This window comes from Balaenoptera borealis (assembly GCF_965194805.1).
Source record: "Balaenoptera borealis genome assembly, chromosome: 2".
NCBI lineage: Eukaryota > Metazoa > Chordata > Mammalia > Artiodactyla > Balaenopteridae > Balaenoptera > Balaenoptera borealis.
This window is the reverse complement of record NC_138867.1, coordinates 56240694-56258597: the sequence shown is the minus strand read 5'-3', so window position 1 is coordinate 56258597 and position 17904 is coordinate 56240694. Positions and strand designations below refer to the sequence as shown.

At 42.2% G+C, this 17904-nt stretch overlaps 1 protein-coding gene across 5 annotated transcripts in view; it reads right to left on the bottom strand.

Annotated features, from left to right (window-relative positions):
- Positions 1 to 1027: 1027 nt before the first annotated feature.
- PIK3R1 (phosphoinositide-3-kinase regulatory subunit 1) overlaps positions 1028 to 17904 on the bottom strand; it is an 85249-nt gene continuing 68372 nt past the window's right edge. For 3 of the 5 annotated variants that reach the window (XM_082373523.1, XM_082373524.1, XM_082373525.1), the window contains 9 exons: positions 10101 to 10203; positions 9446 to 9544; positions 9151 to 9331; positions 8774 to 8899; positions 7909 to 8051; positions 7521 to 7697; positions 7354 to 7422; positions 6475 to 6645; positions 1028 to 5308 (listed from right to left, as the gene is read on the bottom strand). In XM_082373523.1, coding sequence (XP_082229649.1) covers positions 5119 to 5308; positions 6475 to 6645; positions 7354 to 7422; positions 7521 to 7697; positions 7909 to 8051; positions 8774 to 8899; positions 9151 to 9331; positions 9446 to 9544; positions 10101 to 10203 — 1259 coding nt within the window. In that variant the 3' untranslated portion in view covers positions 1028 to 5118. Of the gene's footprint in view, positions 5309 to 6474; positions 6646 to 7353; positions 7423 to 7520; positions 7698 to 7908; positions 8052 to 8773; positions 8900 to 9150; positions 9332 to 9445; positions 9545 to 10100; positions 10204 to 11634; positions 12541 to 13628; positions 14106 to 17904 lie in introns of those variants that run through there. The other 2 variants (XM_082373527.1, XM_082373526.1) reach the window with 2 other exon arrangements.

Here is a 17904-nt window from a genome sequence, read left to right as displayed (position 1 = left end):
CTCAGGTGATGGAAGGACTCAGAAACCAAACTGGGGGTGGTGAGAGAAACCAGAGGTTTAGCAACAGCAGAAAGCTGCAACTACCCTTTGGCTTAGGATAAAAATGGGAGGAGGCACTGTTGCCAGAGGAACAGAGAGGGAGAGAGGAGCATAGTAGGGCTGCTCAGATTCCAAAGAGTCTTTCTGGCAGGAACTGGAGCCACAGGGGAGATTCACTACCTAGAAGCCAGAGGGCAAGAGACCCTGAGTATATAGTTCTCTGTGATACAGAACAGAGCAGGGGAAAAGCAGTAAATGAATCTCAAGAGTTACTGCTATACATGGTATATTAGTCATTGTTGCCATGACTAATTACTTATGTGCCCCTCTCATCGCCATCACTAGACCATGCCTTCATGTCTAGGACCCTCACTGTGCTTAGGTGTTGAGTGCCATGTACATGCAAAGTGGCCTCATTATAAATTCATTCAGCAATCAAAACAAATGGGAAAGTTATTTTAGATTAAGAATGGTTTGCATATATGACTAGATGCTAGAGTGTGAAACCAGAATCTGTAGTGAATCTTTGTTCCCTGTCTAGAACCCCATGTCACACCTCTGCCTGCTGCACAGTGCCTCACAGTGTCCCTGCACTGTGCCTGTTTCAAACACGCAGCCTGTAGAACAGAGAGACAAAGCCAGATACATTCACTAACCATAGTTTGTAGAGAACAATTCTGAAGGTTTGGGGATGGATGGTGAAGGGGAGGGATTGAGGGACAGTGGATGTCACATTTTCTTGGAGCAAGAACATGCCTTGCAATGACATCACCTAGAGCTACTTCTTTTCATCATTAAGGATATAGTGAAATGATGTAAATGACACTGAGCTATCATTCATGTGTTCTTCTCACTTGACAAAAATGAGATAATGTAATGACAGTGAAAGGGGGTGGGTGGGAGACTACAGAAGGAGAAGCAACATTATTAACCAAAAGAGCAAGAGAACATATGTCTTCAGTGATCACTGAAATTTCAAACCGTAACCTAAGTTTCAAAACAAACTTTATTCTGTTTGAAGACCTAATACAATGCATTAAAGCAACTTAAAACAACAAGACATAGCTCCATTGAATCTATAGCTTGAACAAATGTCAAGGAGGCACAGTCCCCCCGCCCCCCGCCCCAGGTGCCTTGTAAAGGCAAAATTACAACTGACCATGACATCCTCCCTCTCGTCAAAAGACCAACTTTATTTTAACAATGTCATAGAAACAGATTTGTAAAAACATCGAAGAGATTGTAGCTTTAAAAAATACACACATATAAATGTTTTTTTTGTTTGTTTTGCCTTTTTTTTTTTTTTCTTTTTTTAAATAGCAGCATCCTGGGCAGCTAATGCTATCTCATGGTGACAAGTTCAATGTTAAGTTGGTTAGTGTTTCCAATGAACCCAATTTTGTTCATAATACTAGTAATTTATATTAGTAATTTATATAACGAGATTTCTAAAAAATAAGAATTTGGCATTTCAGAACTTTGTCCCATGTGAGGCATTGTGCTATAAACTGCCCCTTTCTTAAATGACCCTGAACTCAAATTTCAGGGTCTGCTCTCCAACTGACTTGGATACCATGCATAGCAAAAGCACAGTTGTTAGAACCAGCAGAATTTTTCTCCCAAAAAGGAACATCAGTAGGACTTCCCAAACACGTTACTAGTTCATAACCAGCTATATGACAAAGCAATTGGTTCCCCACAGTGACAGCTCACATAAACACATTTTGACTTGACACACTGAAAACGAGGATTTCCAAGTTCAGCGAGTCACATAGACCAGCTACCCAAAAGGAGTAACTTTTAAACAACAGAAACAAGCCAAAGAATTATGAACTTCTTCTCACTTCACTTGCAAACACTTTTCACCTTTATAAGACAAAACAAAGCAACTTCAAAGGAAAAAAAAAAACCCGTACACACATACAAGAATTGTACTAGACATTGGCTTGTTGTGTACTTGAACTCAACGACTGTGGATCTGTTTTGGCTGAAAGGTGTACTGGAAACACAGTCCATGCACATATACATATATACACATATCAAGGGCCGTGAAGTCGTCAGATGTTGCAGACACAGGCTTTTTGCCTTTTCAACATGGTTATGATTTTTCCCTCATGTATTATATCAGATCCCAGTGCTCCCAATTCTAGAGCCCCATCACAGCCTCTCTGCAGCTTAGCTTCTGGCTTTTATCTTCAGGATGCTGCATTGGGTGGGGAAAATCAATGCATGGATGTAAGCACGTATCAGGAGGGGTTCTGCTGTATCCATCCCTAATCATAAGCCGCTCAGTGTGGTTAGGAGATGAATGATTGGACTCAGAGCCCTGCTGGTCAAACATCTACAAGGACAGATGTGATGGCATGCCACACGCTGTCAGAAGGGTACTGGGCACAGGCGAAGCCTCATAGGTAAGTTGTGACTCATGGTGACAGGAAACAATGAATCCTGCCTTTGCTGGTCAAAGAAAAACCTATTGCGTTTCTGCTCGTGAGATAAAGAAATAAGGCAAGTGCCTAAATACCATGCCATCTTGTGAAGTGTTGAAGCAAAAACATGAACAGAATGGTAGCTTTTTAATGCAATATTCCATCTCAGATCTTATATTTTAGAAATTAAAGTTCCTTAATAGCATACATGGATGTGCTACTAAAAAAACCACCAAACCTAGTTGATAAACTACTATTAACTAATGGTTGGGCTTCTGTATGACATGGAAGGATAGTTGTAAAGGAGACACTCAGAGAATAAAACCAGGGGAATCATCAATTGTCTGGAGATGCGAGGGAGATGGTCAGGTCAGTACAGTCAAGTTTGAGGGCTGACAGTCCGGCTGTAAGACTGACTATTGCTATTGATATGAGTAGCTTCATGTAAAAAGGAAAAAAAAAAAATACATTCTACAGTTGATTAAGTCAGCCACTAGACTGATTCTTTCAAAAGAATTTTAAAAGGAACATTAAAGAACAAAACAAAACCCCCTTACCCCCCCAGTAGTTGAAGGAAAGAGAAATAAAGCTGTGGTGAATGTAATATTGAGCAAGGAAAACTGAAGTTGTTAAGTGTCCATTTTAATCTCCCCTTTATTCCTCCCACCACAGGTACAGTTCCCACTGAACCCAAAGGCTTTTGCATATGTAAATTGGGGAGAGGGATCTCTTGCTGTTGCCTTCAGTTGGAAAGAATACTCTAACAACTCCTTCCTTTTCCCCACAGTGAAGTGTAACACATACAATTATTTGGGTGAATGAATGAGGACTGTTACTATGATTCCTACAATGGCCATGACTTGAACAAGCTCCCCACAATCAGGGCAGGAACGATTATGACCATGTCTATTTGCTTTCTGATCTAAGTTGAATGGAAGGCTAGGAAAATAGCAGATATCCAGATAAAAATATCTATCTATCTTTTCAGATCATGCTTTTTCTACAATGGATGTTGGTTGGTTTTTAACGGGTAGTCTAATGTTAAAGAGAGACAGGTTTTTCTAAATGCAGCAATGATACTTTGAAATCAGTGTTTCCAACAAGGGTGAACACTGCTCCAGGACCCTGCCTGCCTGCCTTCCTTCCTAAGAAGACCTAGCATTCCGGTAGGTTTGTAATTGTCATGAGGGTATAGTAAGTAAAGTAGCAGATCAAAGTGGGAAAAGACTTCACTTTGCAGTGATCCACTTCTCTGTAATCAATCACAAGAAAGAGAAAGTGCATGCCATCCTGCCACCCCCCCCCCCAACCTGTACATCCCTTTGCTACATTCCCCTCCCTAGATTCAAGAAGTTCACAATTCTTTATGAAACAAACATTGCCAGGTACCGTATCGTAAGTCTTGAAACAACATTGTTGAACTCAGCCATACTTTGTCATATTCATATATCTTTCTCTTTTTTTATTGAATAAAGCAGCTTTGAAGCTTATCAGGCACTGCCCAACAAAACATTTAGTCCAAAAAAAATCTGTTATGAACTTTTTAACCTTGGGCTAACAGCCAAGTACTCTGTACAAGAAAAACTGTAAAATATTTCATACTTTTAAATCTGAAGCCATTTTTTTTTTTTTAAACTGGCATCCTGTACATTTCTTCTTTTAAAAAAAAAGGTAACGAGTAACAAAATGAATATTAACAAAAAAAATCGGGACAGTATTTTCAAGCAACAAAAATTGGGGCAGGGGAAGCTTATTCTGAAGGAACGTTTAAAACAGGTAACAATGATGAAAATTAAGAATTGCATAGCACTGTGAATTTAGCCTTCAGCACAACAAAACAGAAGCCATTTGGTATTGATACAAATCCATCTATTTGATAGTTAGTCAGTCGTTCAATATTATGTACATATTTTATATACTAAATGTCATTTTGAAGTCCTATTTTCCAAGCTCCATTTTTCTGTTGGTGGGTTTTCTTGGTTTGTAGAGTTTTAATGAAACAAACACTTTCTGGCACTTTGCTGCAACAGAATTTCCTCTGAACGTACACGAGCGGACGTTCCCCAAAGTGTCTCCTGTGAGCTGAAGTGCCTTTCTGCTACATATCGGTTCATTTCGTTAGAAAATGAAATAATCCACAGTGCGATGTGTCTGGGGCCACCGTGTACGGCACCACCCAGGCTGGACCGAGCGACCCCAGGCCAGGGCTCGTCAGCCCGTTCCCCGCTCCGGTCTCCAAGGTCCCAACTCTTGAGCTGGTAAAGCTTCTGAAAGCACGAACAAGCACCATGGTTAAAGGCCTCTTTGTCCCTGCACGCAGAGATTTTTGCATTTCTTTTTCTCTTGGTGTCGTGTGTGGTTGTGACTTCTTTAAATTAATCCAAAAAACAAAACCAAAAAGAAAGAAAGAGGAAAGAAAGGAAGGCTAATTAAGCACTCCAGACGAGGAATGGTGGTGGTCGTCGCCCCGTGCGAGCCCGCCGCGTATGTGTCTTCCCCTACTGCCGTGTGACCGAAAGCTCGAGTCACATCTGAAGACAGGCGGCTGGGTGTCCGCAGCTCAGTTCCCAGCTCGGGCTGCAGGGGGAGCCCTGTGCTTGCTGGAGGCCTCGGGGAGCTGAAGGTGAGGAGCAGGCGGGAGGGCGGCCCTTCATCGCCGCTGCTGCGCGTACACCGGGTAGGCTAGTGTGACGTTGAGGGAGTCGTTGTGCTGCACGAGGGACGTGTGTTGGTAGTGGAGCACCAGTTCCTTCAGGGAGCTGTACAGGTTGTAGGGCTCGGCGAAGCCGTAGCCCGTGGCCGTCTTGTTGATGACGCAGTGCTTGACCTCACCGTCCACCCTGCACACGGAGAGAGAGCACAAGGGCCTGGGTGAGCTGGGCCAGGACGAGGCGCTTTTGGTAAAAGCATCGTGAAAAATCCCCGATGCAGGCCAGCCTCCACATGGGGACTAGTCCTGGGGGAGCCCTAGGCTCGTGGAGTTGTCCCTTGTCACTTACTGGCTGAGTAACTTCGGGAGGTAACCCAGCTTCACTGAGCCACTGGATTGTCAGCTATAGCATGGATTAAAAGGGAGACAGTGGTAACCTATCTGTAAGAGGGGAGCTTTGGGAAATGAGGCGATGTATGGGAGGGGCTTGCTCGATGCCTAGAAGGCGGTGAGCAGGCAACGGGGGGTGACTTCAGCCATTACCATGAGCGCTGCTGCCCAGAGTGGTACCGGTACCATTACAATTACAGTAATAATAATCGTACAAGCCTGTTACAATTATTAACAGGATTCCTCCTTTCAGGCAGGCCTGGGATCGTCCACATACCTCTCCATCTACTCTCTATTCTCCTATTCCCTTGTCCTCACTCAAAGTTCTCACTCCTTTCCTGTAGCAATATTTCTCTGCTTAAATGGACGGAGATGACGGGCTATAAAATACTTGGAGACCCTTTCTCTCCTAGAGGACATTCCGTCTCTGAAATAATGTCTGTCGGTGATCCAACCTCACTCTTCAAAGTACCCCCAAACTATTACATAAACAAAGGAAAATAGGCCATAGGATGGAAATGTCTTCTCTTGGGTGTACTTATCTCAGGGACAGTGACCAGGGTCCTTTCTCTTACTGTTCTGACCTGTCCCTGATGGGGACTTTACCTGTGGGTGGTGCTTCCATGTGAATCACCTCAGATTCTAACTATACGGAAGCCCCCCCCCCCGCAAAAAGCAGCAAGTGTGGCTAATTTATTTCCATTTAAAAGATGAAAAAGAAAAACAAGACTTCTCCCAAGCCCTAGTCTTCCACCTAAACAGCAGGTTTCTTTCTACTCGACAGCTATTCCTGCCTAGAATTGAAAATATGAGGTTTGATTTCCTCTTCTCCACTGTTGTCCTACTGTAACACTCTTAAAGAAAGAGTACTTTTCCAAATCCTTGCCCGCACGGTTGGCTGGCTGAATGAATGAAACACCTCCTTGAGATGTCTGACGAGACAAGTAATCGGCTGGAGGTACATACACTACGGAGCACGCGTAGCAGCCCTGTTTACTGCTTTCCCGGACAAGAAAAGTGCCATCTCGTTTCCCTCGCAACAGGTTTTCGGCTTTGTTTCGGTTGCTGCTTCCAACATTCCACGTCTTCTCGTCATGGTGGGGCAAATCCTCATCATCTTCCACCAGCGAATATTGGCTAAAAAGGTAGAAGAGAAGGTTTCTAAATGAAGTACATGGCAGCCAGCAGCCTGCCCCTCTGAGAAAGGGCCCTCTCCTCACTTCGATCTAGTTCCTGCCCCTCCTCCAAGCAAGTCAGGCCAGCGATTGCGGGTCTGACTCAACCAGCTTCTCTGGCCTGAGTTTCCTCATTGAGTTTAGCCTTCAACCCCCGCCCCGAACAAAGAGTTTTAGTAGCACTAAGTGATACTCTTCCTGTTCTCAAGTCAGCACCTACGCTCAGCTACCTGCGGCAGAGAACAAGGTATTAAACAATCCCGTTTGTCCAGTTTAGATCAGGAAATTGATTGACTAGGAGGAACACCAGTTTTCAAATAATTGAAACAAAACATATACTTAAGCTTTAAAAATATGCTAAACAGGGTTGTCTCCCCCAACACCCCTCCTCCCCCCGCCCACATTGGTCCCAAAACATGTTGGGATTTTCTAGACGGTTCCAGGACATCATCACGGACACAATGTCACTTCAAAGCCCTACGGGGGAAAAGGAAATCCGCATTCTCCTTTGCTAAACTTTCCTTTTTTAAAATGCTGGGTAATGAGACTGAGAATATTTTCTCCTACGAGACGTTCCATTCCTCACTTGCTCTGCAAACGAAGCAAGTTGTGCATTTTCCTTAAATCAAAAAAACACCCTTGCTACCTCCCATCTGTGCTAACTACTTACTCTTCAGTGTTTTCATTGCCCAGCCACTCGTTCAGCTTCTTCTGCCGAACACCTTTCTGAGTCAACCACCTGGAAAAGAGGTTTAAAAGGAAAATGCATTAAGAACCTATCCTTGATTTTTGCAATTACTGATCATGCACGTGCAGGGTTCCATTTCCAGTACGTACATCAAGTATTGGTCTCTTGTCTTTCTCAGTTGAATGAGGTCTGGTTTAATGCTGTTCATCCGCTTGTCAATCTCACGATACTCGGCAGCCTGCTTCTTCAAGTCCTCCTCCAGTCTCCTTCTGCTGTCGACAATTTCGCTGATTCGAGACTTTAACTTTTCATAATTATGCATAATCCTGCAGGCAAGAGAAGTGCATCCACAATTACCTGGAGCATCATGAACGTTCCCCCAAGGTTGCAGTATTGCTTCCCAGCAGTTTTCCTCAGGTAAAGAATGCTTTCTCTCTCCCTGTTGTTTCACAGAAAGCGAGGTCACCTTTAAACAGTTTAAGAGAATTGTGGTGATCTCTAGCACATGGGCAATGGAAACCCTCCTGGGTCACCAACCTTTGGATTTCCTTCTCATTGCCTTCACGTTTAAACTTTTCTATGTATTCTTTGCTGTACCGCTCCTGGGTTTGGCACTGTTCTTCAAATATCTTTATGGTTTCATTAAATGCTTCAATAGCTGTTCTTTTCATTTGGATTTCCTGCAACACAATTTTAATAAGACAAGGTCATTCCTTTCACAGAAAAGAAAGACAACTTCTTACGGCAAGACACTACCAGGACATTTGATCGGCGCTACTATCTGGCACGCAAGTATTTTGTTAGCAAGGTGGGACTCAAATTCATAAAACCCCTTAAAATAGTATCACAGAAGCGCACATTTCCTCTGGAGAATGTTCCCAGTCTATGGAAGATGACTGCTTGACAGTTTTCTACAGTTTTCATCTCTTTTAAAAACCATTCCACTTTATCAGCAGTTTATGCCATCCTCCTGCTCCCTCTGGCGGTCCCAGATACGTGATGGCCCAGAGGAGATTAAAGCCTCTAGGAAAACAAGGCAGTAAATGTAGCCTCAACCTTTCATAGTAAGGGCATATCAGGGTGAAATCCCCATTTCAGAGATTAGACAAGTCTGTGGAACTTCCAGTTATTATTAGCTTTCACTCCAAAAAGAATTCTTCAATCTGCAGTTATGCCAATCCAACTTACTTACTTTATTATGCTGATACTTACAGGCTTCATTTAAAGTAAGTAATTATTAGAATAATCCACGATTCACAAATAAATGATCTCTCTCCCCACTTTATTATTGGCAAAAACTCAACCTTTTAAATTCTTTTTCGGAAGCTGAATATAACATGCATTAGCTTCTAGTATCTAAGAGCTCTACAATTTTAATGTGATTTTTTCAAAGAAAACTCACCTGGGAAGTACGGGTATAATCTTCATATAATCTATCATATTCCCGACTTTTTTCTTGAAATTGAGTGTTATATTCATGTAATTTTTTCCCTACAGCTTCAATATTATCTTCTTTGACAACCTGATCCTGGAAGGATTAGAAGAAAATGGAAAAAATATAAATTCAGTTGATAAGGTACTTATCTGACATGGGAAAATCCTCAAACAATGGTCATTTATTTTGTGAAAGTATTTTATTGAGCCACTATACACTTGTGATCACAAAATTACACAGTTTGAAAGTTTTTCAAGCTTGATTACATGCAATTCATCTGCTTCAAAATATTTTCTAAACATTAAAAGTATCTTTTTAAAATATTAACATGAGTATGTGATTACCTGTTGGTATTTGGATACTGGATAAAGTAATTTCACATCCAGTTTGGGATTATACTGAGCTAGAGATTCATTCCGGTAGTGGTTTATTAGTTCAACCACAGAGTTGAAGGTTAATGGGTCAGAGAAGCCATATTTCCCATCTCGGTGAAATATTTTGATTAATTTGTTATTTCCTCCTTTCCTGCAAATGCAATATAAAAATAATGGCATTAGAATTCTCTTTAAAAAAAAAAAAAAAAAGCATGTTCTCCCATCACCTTTAACACGCCAATTTTAGCCACACGCCCTGACTCACCTTAGTGTAAGAGTATAATCACCATGCATTTTAGTAGATGCGTCTCGTACCAAAAAGGTCCCATCAGCTGTATCTCGAAGTTTTTCATTCACTTCTTCCCTGAAGTGAAAAGAACATGAGACAATGCTCACCTAGTGGATTTGGTGATTCTCGTGTTACATTTCCTTAATTGTATTTTCAGACCTTAAGAATTTTAACACACAAGTCACTCTGACAAATCAGCACAGAAAGTCGTGATCCCCAAAAGGTTTCCTCCCAACTCTTCATTCCCCTCAAAAAAAAAAAAAAAAAAGCTTAGACTAGAAATGCCACTTTAAGCTGATAGCATTAATTCTTAGAGTTTTTGTCTAATAAAGAGAGTGACTTTACACTCTGCCTTGAGGCAGTGCCACTTCACCCTGCTGCCCCCCTGACAGTTCTGTCAGTAATGAAACTTCTCGGGTATTTAATTTCCTGTGGCATCCAGCACCCACAATTCCCCAGAGCTCAGTGACTTCTGTGGTCGTCTTTGGAAGGGAACCAACTGTGCTTCATGCTTATGTTGGATGATAGCCTAAAAATGGAACTTAGCAAGCTGGTGCGTTTTGCTTTTCTTTCTCTTCATCTAAAACTCCCTAGCTCTGGTGAAAAACTCAAAGAGTCTCTGTAGCCTTACCTCGAAATATCTCCCCAGTACCATTCAGCATCTTGTAAGGACATATTGTTATTCATACCGTTGTTGGCTACAGTAGTGGGTTTTGGTGGTTTAGGAGGCAGTGCTGTAGATGAAAGAGAAAGAAAAAGTTTTTGCAGTCCCAACTACAAATAAACGTTTAAAAGTCGACCCAAGTTCCTTTAGATAAGTAACATTTTCAACTGTGAAACACAGCAATAATGCACGAGTCCATGAACCTTTTCTTAAAAAAAAAAATATCAGAAATCTTTGACTCTAGACCATAATTGAAAAAAAGAGAAGAGCTTAGAGACCAACAAATAAAATGGGCTGGCCATGTGAATGAATTTCAAAGTAAATCCAGAGTCAGTCAGTCAGTCACGACATTTTCTACTTTCAGGTTTGAGTTGAATTAAAGTGTCATATCTGGTCAAATCTATCTGAAGTAAGAGACCACAAAGAGAATAGCAGGAGGAATCACATGGCTTTGTTTTAATTTCCTCCTCTTATTTAATTATAAAAGACAAATTTGGTTTCTGTCCTCCACAAATGCTGCTGCGGTAATAAAAAAGCTCATCTACAGGAATATGTTTTAAGAGGCGGAATTGGGTTTCTCTAATCTTAGTATTTCAGGCACTGTTCTGCCAAAAGCCACTTTAAGAAACTCCTCTGTGACCTCAATCTCTTTAGTATTCATGATAATATTCTATTGGATAACTGTGCTCTATATTATGCCAACAGTGATTAAAAACCATATCCCTCTTCCTCAATGTCAAATCAGTATTCATGTACCAACTGGTGACAAATAAAGAAAGACTGCAGTGTTTCTGAATTTCTTAATTGGGAGGAAGGCGAAAATAATTGAGAAAGCCAAATAAGTCTAGGATGTCTAGCTAAATTCTAAGTCATAAGTTTTAAAGCACTGTTTTATTATTTTAAGCAAAAATTATTTCAGGAGTCTAGCAGGTATATTTTATAAAGACCGAGACTCAATTAATGGGAAGCCAACTTCTCTCACTGCAGTATCTTAATAGAAGAGAGAGCAGACAAAGTCTCAACATTTGATTCAGAATAGTTTCAGGGCACCTAGCACTGAGTTGCAATCACTGCTACATTCGATAGCAGCACTGGTACATGCTTTCTAAAGTACCGAGTGTTATCACTGCCAAGTGCCACACTGTCCTCATCCACTGTCAACAGAGAAAGCAGCACCAAGGTTGCATCCTTTTCATTAAAGGAACGACATACAACAATATACCCCAAACAGCAAATGAGCTCGAGTAACAAAACACACCAGTGAAAAACTGGAGTCCAATTTATATCCATTCAACTAAGAATAAGCATTTACCCCACACAGCCTGACTTGCTTCCACAGGCAGTCAAACCATTTGTTTCATTTTCACGCTATGAGCAAACTCATTAAATTAGAACAAATGAATAAAAACAGACCTCCAAAGAGGAGCCGTTAACCGTAGTTGTCAAAAAAATTAAATGCCACAACATTAACCAGCTTTCCACAAGAATACTGCAGTATTACCTGGTGGATCCATTTCTATATAAAACATCAAGTCTGTGCCACAATTTATATCTGGCTTAGCATATTCTAAATCCAGGTCTTCCATATTCCAAACAGTGTTGTACATTTGTGCGAGAGTTTCCTTGGCTGAGCTCAGTTATAAGAAAAGAGTCCGGCTTTCTTTGTAATGGTGTCTTGGAATTCATTTCAAAACCTATAAGGGGCTGCACTGTAACCTATGACATCACACACCCCAGCCAATCAAGTCAGAAAAATGTCACCAGACCACTCCTGCTTCATCATTTCTCTTCTCTACCAGCCTTAACACAGCCCCAATCTCACGAAGAGCCTACATTTAACAGAACTGCAATGTATACACGCTCTTCGTTTCAAAAAGGTGTTTAATCTGACTGTTTTTCTCTAGCCGTGAGTTTTCTAATTCCTTGTTTATTGCTCCGTGCAGCATGGTACGCTCCGCTCTTGGCAGGTTGACAAAAGCTGATACGCTGCGGCACGTAGCTTTTTTTTTTTTTTTTCCTCCTAGTGCATCTGGGTTTATAGATAGCCCGGTCATTTCTTGGTTTAAAAATCTTACAAAGGCATCCAAATAGTATACTCAAGATATATTTTACAGTCCTAAAATGCCTCCGATATTATATATTAAAAGTAGGAAGGATCAAGAACTCTGGATATTTAATTTCAGTCCTCATAATTCACTGCAAACTCAGAACTTATACACTGTCACAAACGTGCTACATTATAGAAAGCACAATTAAAAAAATGTAGAGGCAAAAACCTCTATTAAACACTGCAGTTAAAACTATAGAATATGGAATGAAAATCCAAAAAAAAGAGAGGCCATATATCAGAATGCAGAGTACAGGCAGAGCTATCTTTGCTAAGTATTTCTCGCTGATGAACCCATCTTCAGATTTACTGGGCTAAATACTGCTTGTGGGGGGGGGGTGATGTAATCACTTGTGTGTGTGTACGGCGTGGGGGGGGCTTTTGTCCCCTCCATCTCAAATGCCTCACTTTGGGAAGAAATGTTATTATTCCTTCTTAGCAGTATTTAATGTGAAGAAATCAATTCCCCTATAAATCTAAATTAATGTTAGTTCTCCTACAGTGAGAGGGGAGGAAGGGAGAAAAAGGCTCCCCCCACCCATGTAAATGTAGTTAATTTAAAAAACTAGAGTGGGCTGTGTGATCTACGTACATGTGCATGTCACATATTTCTGTGACAATTTAAAGAACACAGAAGCCCTTGAAATTTATTCTTAGACGTTCTGTCAAATTTGGCATCATAAAATATATAGAAATAGAGCAAAGGCAAGACAGCCTCTGAGCACTGTTCACGTGCCTCTCTTCCAGTTTAATTCATTTTCCCACTAAGGAGGAAGGCAGATTCAACCTATACCCTCCCACCCTCTCCCACTCACAGGCTCTCTTTGCCTAAAGGTTGAAGTAACCCTAAATGCAAAGAAAAATGGTGGTGGTGGGGATATGTCCTCAGAAAAGATTCAGAAAAAAAAAAAATCTTAATTTAATACAAATGTTGACCCAAGTCCTCCCAGCAGCTGTGGACAGCGCGACAGCCCGGAGGGGACCCGTCCCCCATGCCTTTGGGAGCACTTGGTGCAAACCGGTCCTGCTGCTGGAACCCATGTGGTAGACCCCGGGAGGAGGGCAGGGAGACAGGTGACTTTCCACGTCTCTCCCAGGCCTGGCCAGGCCCCAACTTCCAGACCAGCACTTGGTAATTTCCTCCTTCCCCATTTCCAACCGAAGCCCCATCTTTCCCTCACATTGTGCCCCTCGAGGAAATGGGGGTGTCTCCCCTAATCTCTCATCTGCCCTCCCCAGGCAGCGCTTACTTACTATCTCTCCCTCTCTCCACACATACACACACACACACACAAAGACAAACTGCAGAAATGAACCTTTCACAGAAGTCCCCCAAAACAGTGAAACAGCCAAGGGGCAGAGCAGTGCCCAAACGAAAGGCAACTTACTTTGCAGGTTATGCATTTCAACGGTTTCCCTTAGAAATGCCTGTATCCAACAATGGAAAAAAAAAAAAATCCAAAAAGCGATTCCTCCAGCCTGTGCGGCGCAGGACCCCGAGGCTCGCACGCGCCGCCGGCAGCAGAGCAGCTCAGCGCCCGCCGCCCGTGCAGAAGCCGGAGCCGGCCGCGCGCCGGGGCCGAGGCTGCGCCGGGGAGGGAAGGAGCCCGGGCGCTCGCACGTCCCTCTCAGATAACGATCGCGGCTTCATGATTAACTTGGGCAGGTTCAAATATTTGCTGAGCTAGGGATTTCGGGTGGGGGAGGGGAGCCCAAGTCCAAGTCGAAGTTGTCATCATCGTTAACAAGTGGCCAGTGCCAGCCCGGGTCCTCCTCCTCCTCCTCGCCGAGGAAGTGAGAAGGCCATTGTCAGGGGACCTAAAATAGGCTCTCGAACCGGCTGCGGCGGCGCGCGGCTCGCAGGCTCGCGGGGCTCAAGTGGCCACAGTGCAGCGAGGCACTAGGCGCTGCCAAACACAGGAAGTGGCTGAGCTAGTTCAGCAAAAAATAGAATCAAAGCCTTGCTTGTAAAGGCCTGAACCTCTCAGAGCTGCCCAGAACACCGTGCCTTGCTCGCGTCCACCTCCTCCCACATACCAGCGCAGACAGCCCCGCAGGTGTCACAGGAGAGCCCGGCAGAGCCACCCTGCAGGGAACAGGTTTACAAACGTTTCCCCGGAGGAGGCTCCTAGGGAAGAGTATTGCGCCTCGGCATGGGTACGCTAAGCTCCATTGTATTAAAAATACACTCCAAGATAAAAACTCTACTCTGCAGCTGTTTGCATGAAGTCAATTTCAACTCCTGTTAAAATGGCCATAAAAGGTCTGTCTGCGTGAGGCTGGTGCAGATGCTACGTGGAGCAAAGGACGGGAGGGCAAGGAGAATGGCACACCTTTCTAGAGAACTTTTTTTTCCCCTTTATTCGACAAAGTTGCAAGGAACCAAACTTAGGACTGTTGGCTACTATTTAAAGAACTAAAATTTGGCCAAAGAAAATTTCCACTCACATCAGCATAGATGGCTTTACTGTTATCCCAAGAACCTTAACCCAATGTAAAATCACGAAATCACTAGCTTTAAAACCAGAAAAAAAATTTAGAGATCACTTCAATTCCCTCGTGCTACAGACACACACACACACACGCACACACGCGCGCGCGTACGCTTCTCACCCAGAATGAAGTGGTTTGCATAATATTATAGCACTAGGACCAGAACCCAGACTTCCGATGTTTGGTCCTAAACTCCTTTTTCTCCACCCACTTGCCCTGCTCTTTACTTGCCTCTGCCAGAGAAAGTAAAAATTAACAAGTGAAACTGAAGTTAATTTCTTTTAAGCCACATGCAAAAAATTTCACACCTACAACAAAACTGACTTTTTCTGTTTTCTATTTTTAGTTTAATTTTTTTTTTTAAAAAAGCTGCTTTCTAATTATCTTTGAAGAAACACGGGTTCAGTCTATAATACACTCAGACTCTGTATGACAAGGTGACCCAAAGGTCACATGCAGTGACAAAGGAAGATCTAGGTGCTGACACAGAGTCCACACAGGCAGGAACCAGCTTCAGAGTTATTTGCAATACCTGGGAAGTGCTGCTACACTCACAATGAAAGCGATTTTACAAGCTCTCCTTTGGTGCAATTGAGGTAATACGAAACACCTACTTTTCCAATTCGGAAAAAATTAGTCTATAAGTGAATAGACTCAGCTCCTGCCAGCTGATCACAGACATAGGGTTAGTTCACAGAATACCCTTGCCTCCTGACCTGCATAATCTTGCCCTACTTTAAAAAATAGTCTTTCTAAAGCTGGGAACCTTGGAAACATCAGTCACTTAAGCATACCTGTCTGGATTCACAGGATATGTCATGTCAAAACCTTCTAAGATTAAAGTGTTCTCTTCTCTGACAGTCTATTTCCCGTTTCAGAAGAAAATTATCTACTGGGAAGTGGCACACTCTCTACTTAGAGAAAGTCTTAAAATAGATTTGAAAACTTTGCTTCAAATTTCTCACAATATGTACAATCATTTACCCTAGAAGTTCTATTATATTACTCAAAGTGTGAGCTGAGTCTTTTCCCAATTTTAGTCAATTTAGTGATCTGCAAAACACATGCTCTTCATTAGCTTAAAAAGGGAGCCCTCTGCTGGTAGAACAGAATCAGTAACTTCTGCTCCAGAGAAAACAATCAACTTTCTGCGTATTTCATTGATCTCCCACTATGTCCAGAAGTTCACACAAAATAAACATAATTGCCCAACTGTCACTTAATCTATATGATTCACTAAGAAATCACTAATAAATCAAATGCACAAATGTCATAACAATCTTGGAAATATTTTTCACATGCCTGCTAATAAGCTCTTGTAAGAAAACTTGTATTTTAATTTCTGAAACCCAAAGCCTCTACCATACTGGAAAACTTACCTAATTGAAAACTATCTTTACCTTCTAGATTCTTCAAAACACTAAGTCTTACTACTTTCCTCTCTCTCAAAGTTTTGCAAAACTCATTTCAGAAGCAAAAATAGGCCATGTGTCATTTCTCAGCAGGTGTGATCTAGTCAGGAAAATGTCCCTTAATCATTAAAATAGTGTGAAAGTTACAGACTGAACACTGTATCTCATACGTGCCAATCACCATCAAGTAGCAAATGCTCCACGAGCAGCTTTCATCCTGCACAGCTTCTTAAATGGTTTTTTGTCAAGGGCCATGATTTATGAACAAAAGCCCATTTGAGAAAAAAATAAATGAGCCAAAATCTTCTTTTAGGGGTTAAATTAATGCCTCCTTTCATAATTTTAACTTAAGACAACTTAGGCCAGAAGGGCCCTTCAGGATGATGCCAATTCTTTAGTCCACATCCAGGGCTCTTAATGACCCTGCACTAAGAAAAATGTCCATTTGAGTTTATAAATAAACTCAGGTTTACAGATGCATAAAAGTGATACACTCTACAAAGTATCTGAAAAGGTGCGCCCATTGCTTAGCAGAAAAAAGGACCCCTTCTCCACAATTTCCCTCTCAGATGTCCCTTGAGAGAAAGAGAAGGCTGCACTGTGAAAACAAAAGTAAAACTGAACTATACCCTCCAACACATGCTCCTTGTTCAGAGCACAAATAAAACTTCCTATTTTTTGACAAAACCTAGTACACGCCTTGCCTGCTTACTCCTGCCGCTCTAAACACGTGCAGCTTTTTCAAACTTTCACTTCTCACCTTTGAAACAACCTTCTAATGTCAGACCACATTTTAAACCCAATATAAAATAAATCAGAGGAGAGTAAAACTCTTTGAAAGTCATTTCCTTCTACCTTAGTGCTTGCTTTAGTCTTGGTTGCAAACCAAGCCCAGAGCATTTAAAACAAGATTCATGAATCGGGCTCTTCAGGATGAATGTTTTGCAAATGCACCAGCGGTTAAAAATTAACTCTGACAGGTGTAGAAGGGCAGGGGGGAGAAAGAGTCATTTATTTTCCCTCTGGGCTTGAGGGTGCAATATTAGACTTCAATTATGCTACATTAATATTTCTGAATATATCCATGAAATCTGAAATATGTAAATACACTTATAATGGGTTTCATTCAAAGGCACTCAGTGTTAAATGGCCCGTTTTTACCTTAGTTGCCCTATAGAAATCTACTTTAGCGACCTAAGGATCAGTAGGGTAAATATAACACGAAGTGATTCAAGAAAACCTGCTGTTCAGCTTTAACCCTTTTAAAGACTTTTAGTAACACAGAGAACAGCAAACTGTCAACCAAGTTCCGAGAACTTACTCTGTGCTTAGCCTTTCAAACCTTAGTTTCCCTCCCTACAGGGGGAGAAGCCTTCCTTCACAGGTATGCTGGATGCATTAAATGAGCTGGTGTGAGAGTTCTCTGAGATCTCATTTGGATGATTATTATGCTGTGCCCAGTTCTACGCTATGAAGAGCTGAAAAGGAGAAGGCTTTGTCCTTGAGAAATGTAGCTAAGCTGATGAAACTAGCAGAACAACTACAGAACAGTTACATATAAGAGGACGAGGGGCTTAAGGACATAAATGTAGTGAATGGGTCACAACCCTGCACCTCAAGCAGGGGAGGAGCTCCCTGAGTGCAGATGAAGAGGATGGCACTGTTCGGGCCACTGGGGACGGCTGTGCACCGTGTGCACTGCGTAAAGGCACCTGGGCAAGGTACGGGGGGTGGGGGGGGGGCGGCGCTGGGGCTGGTG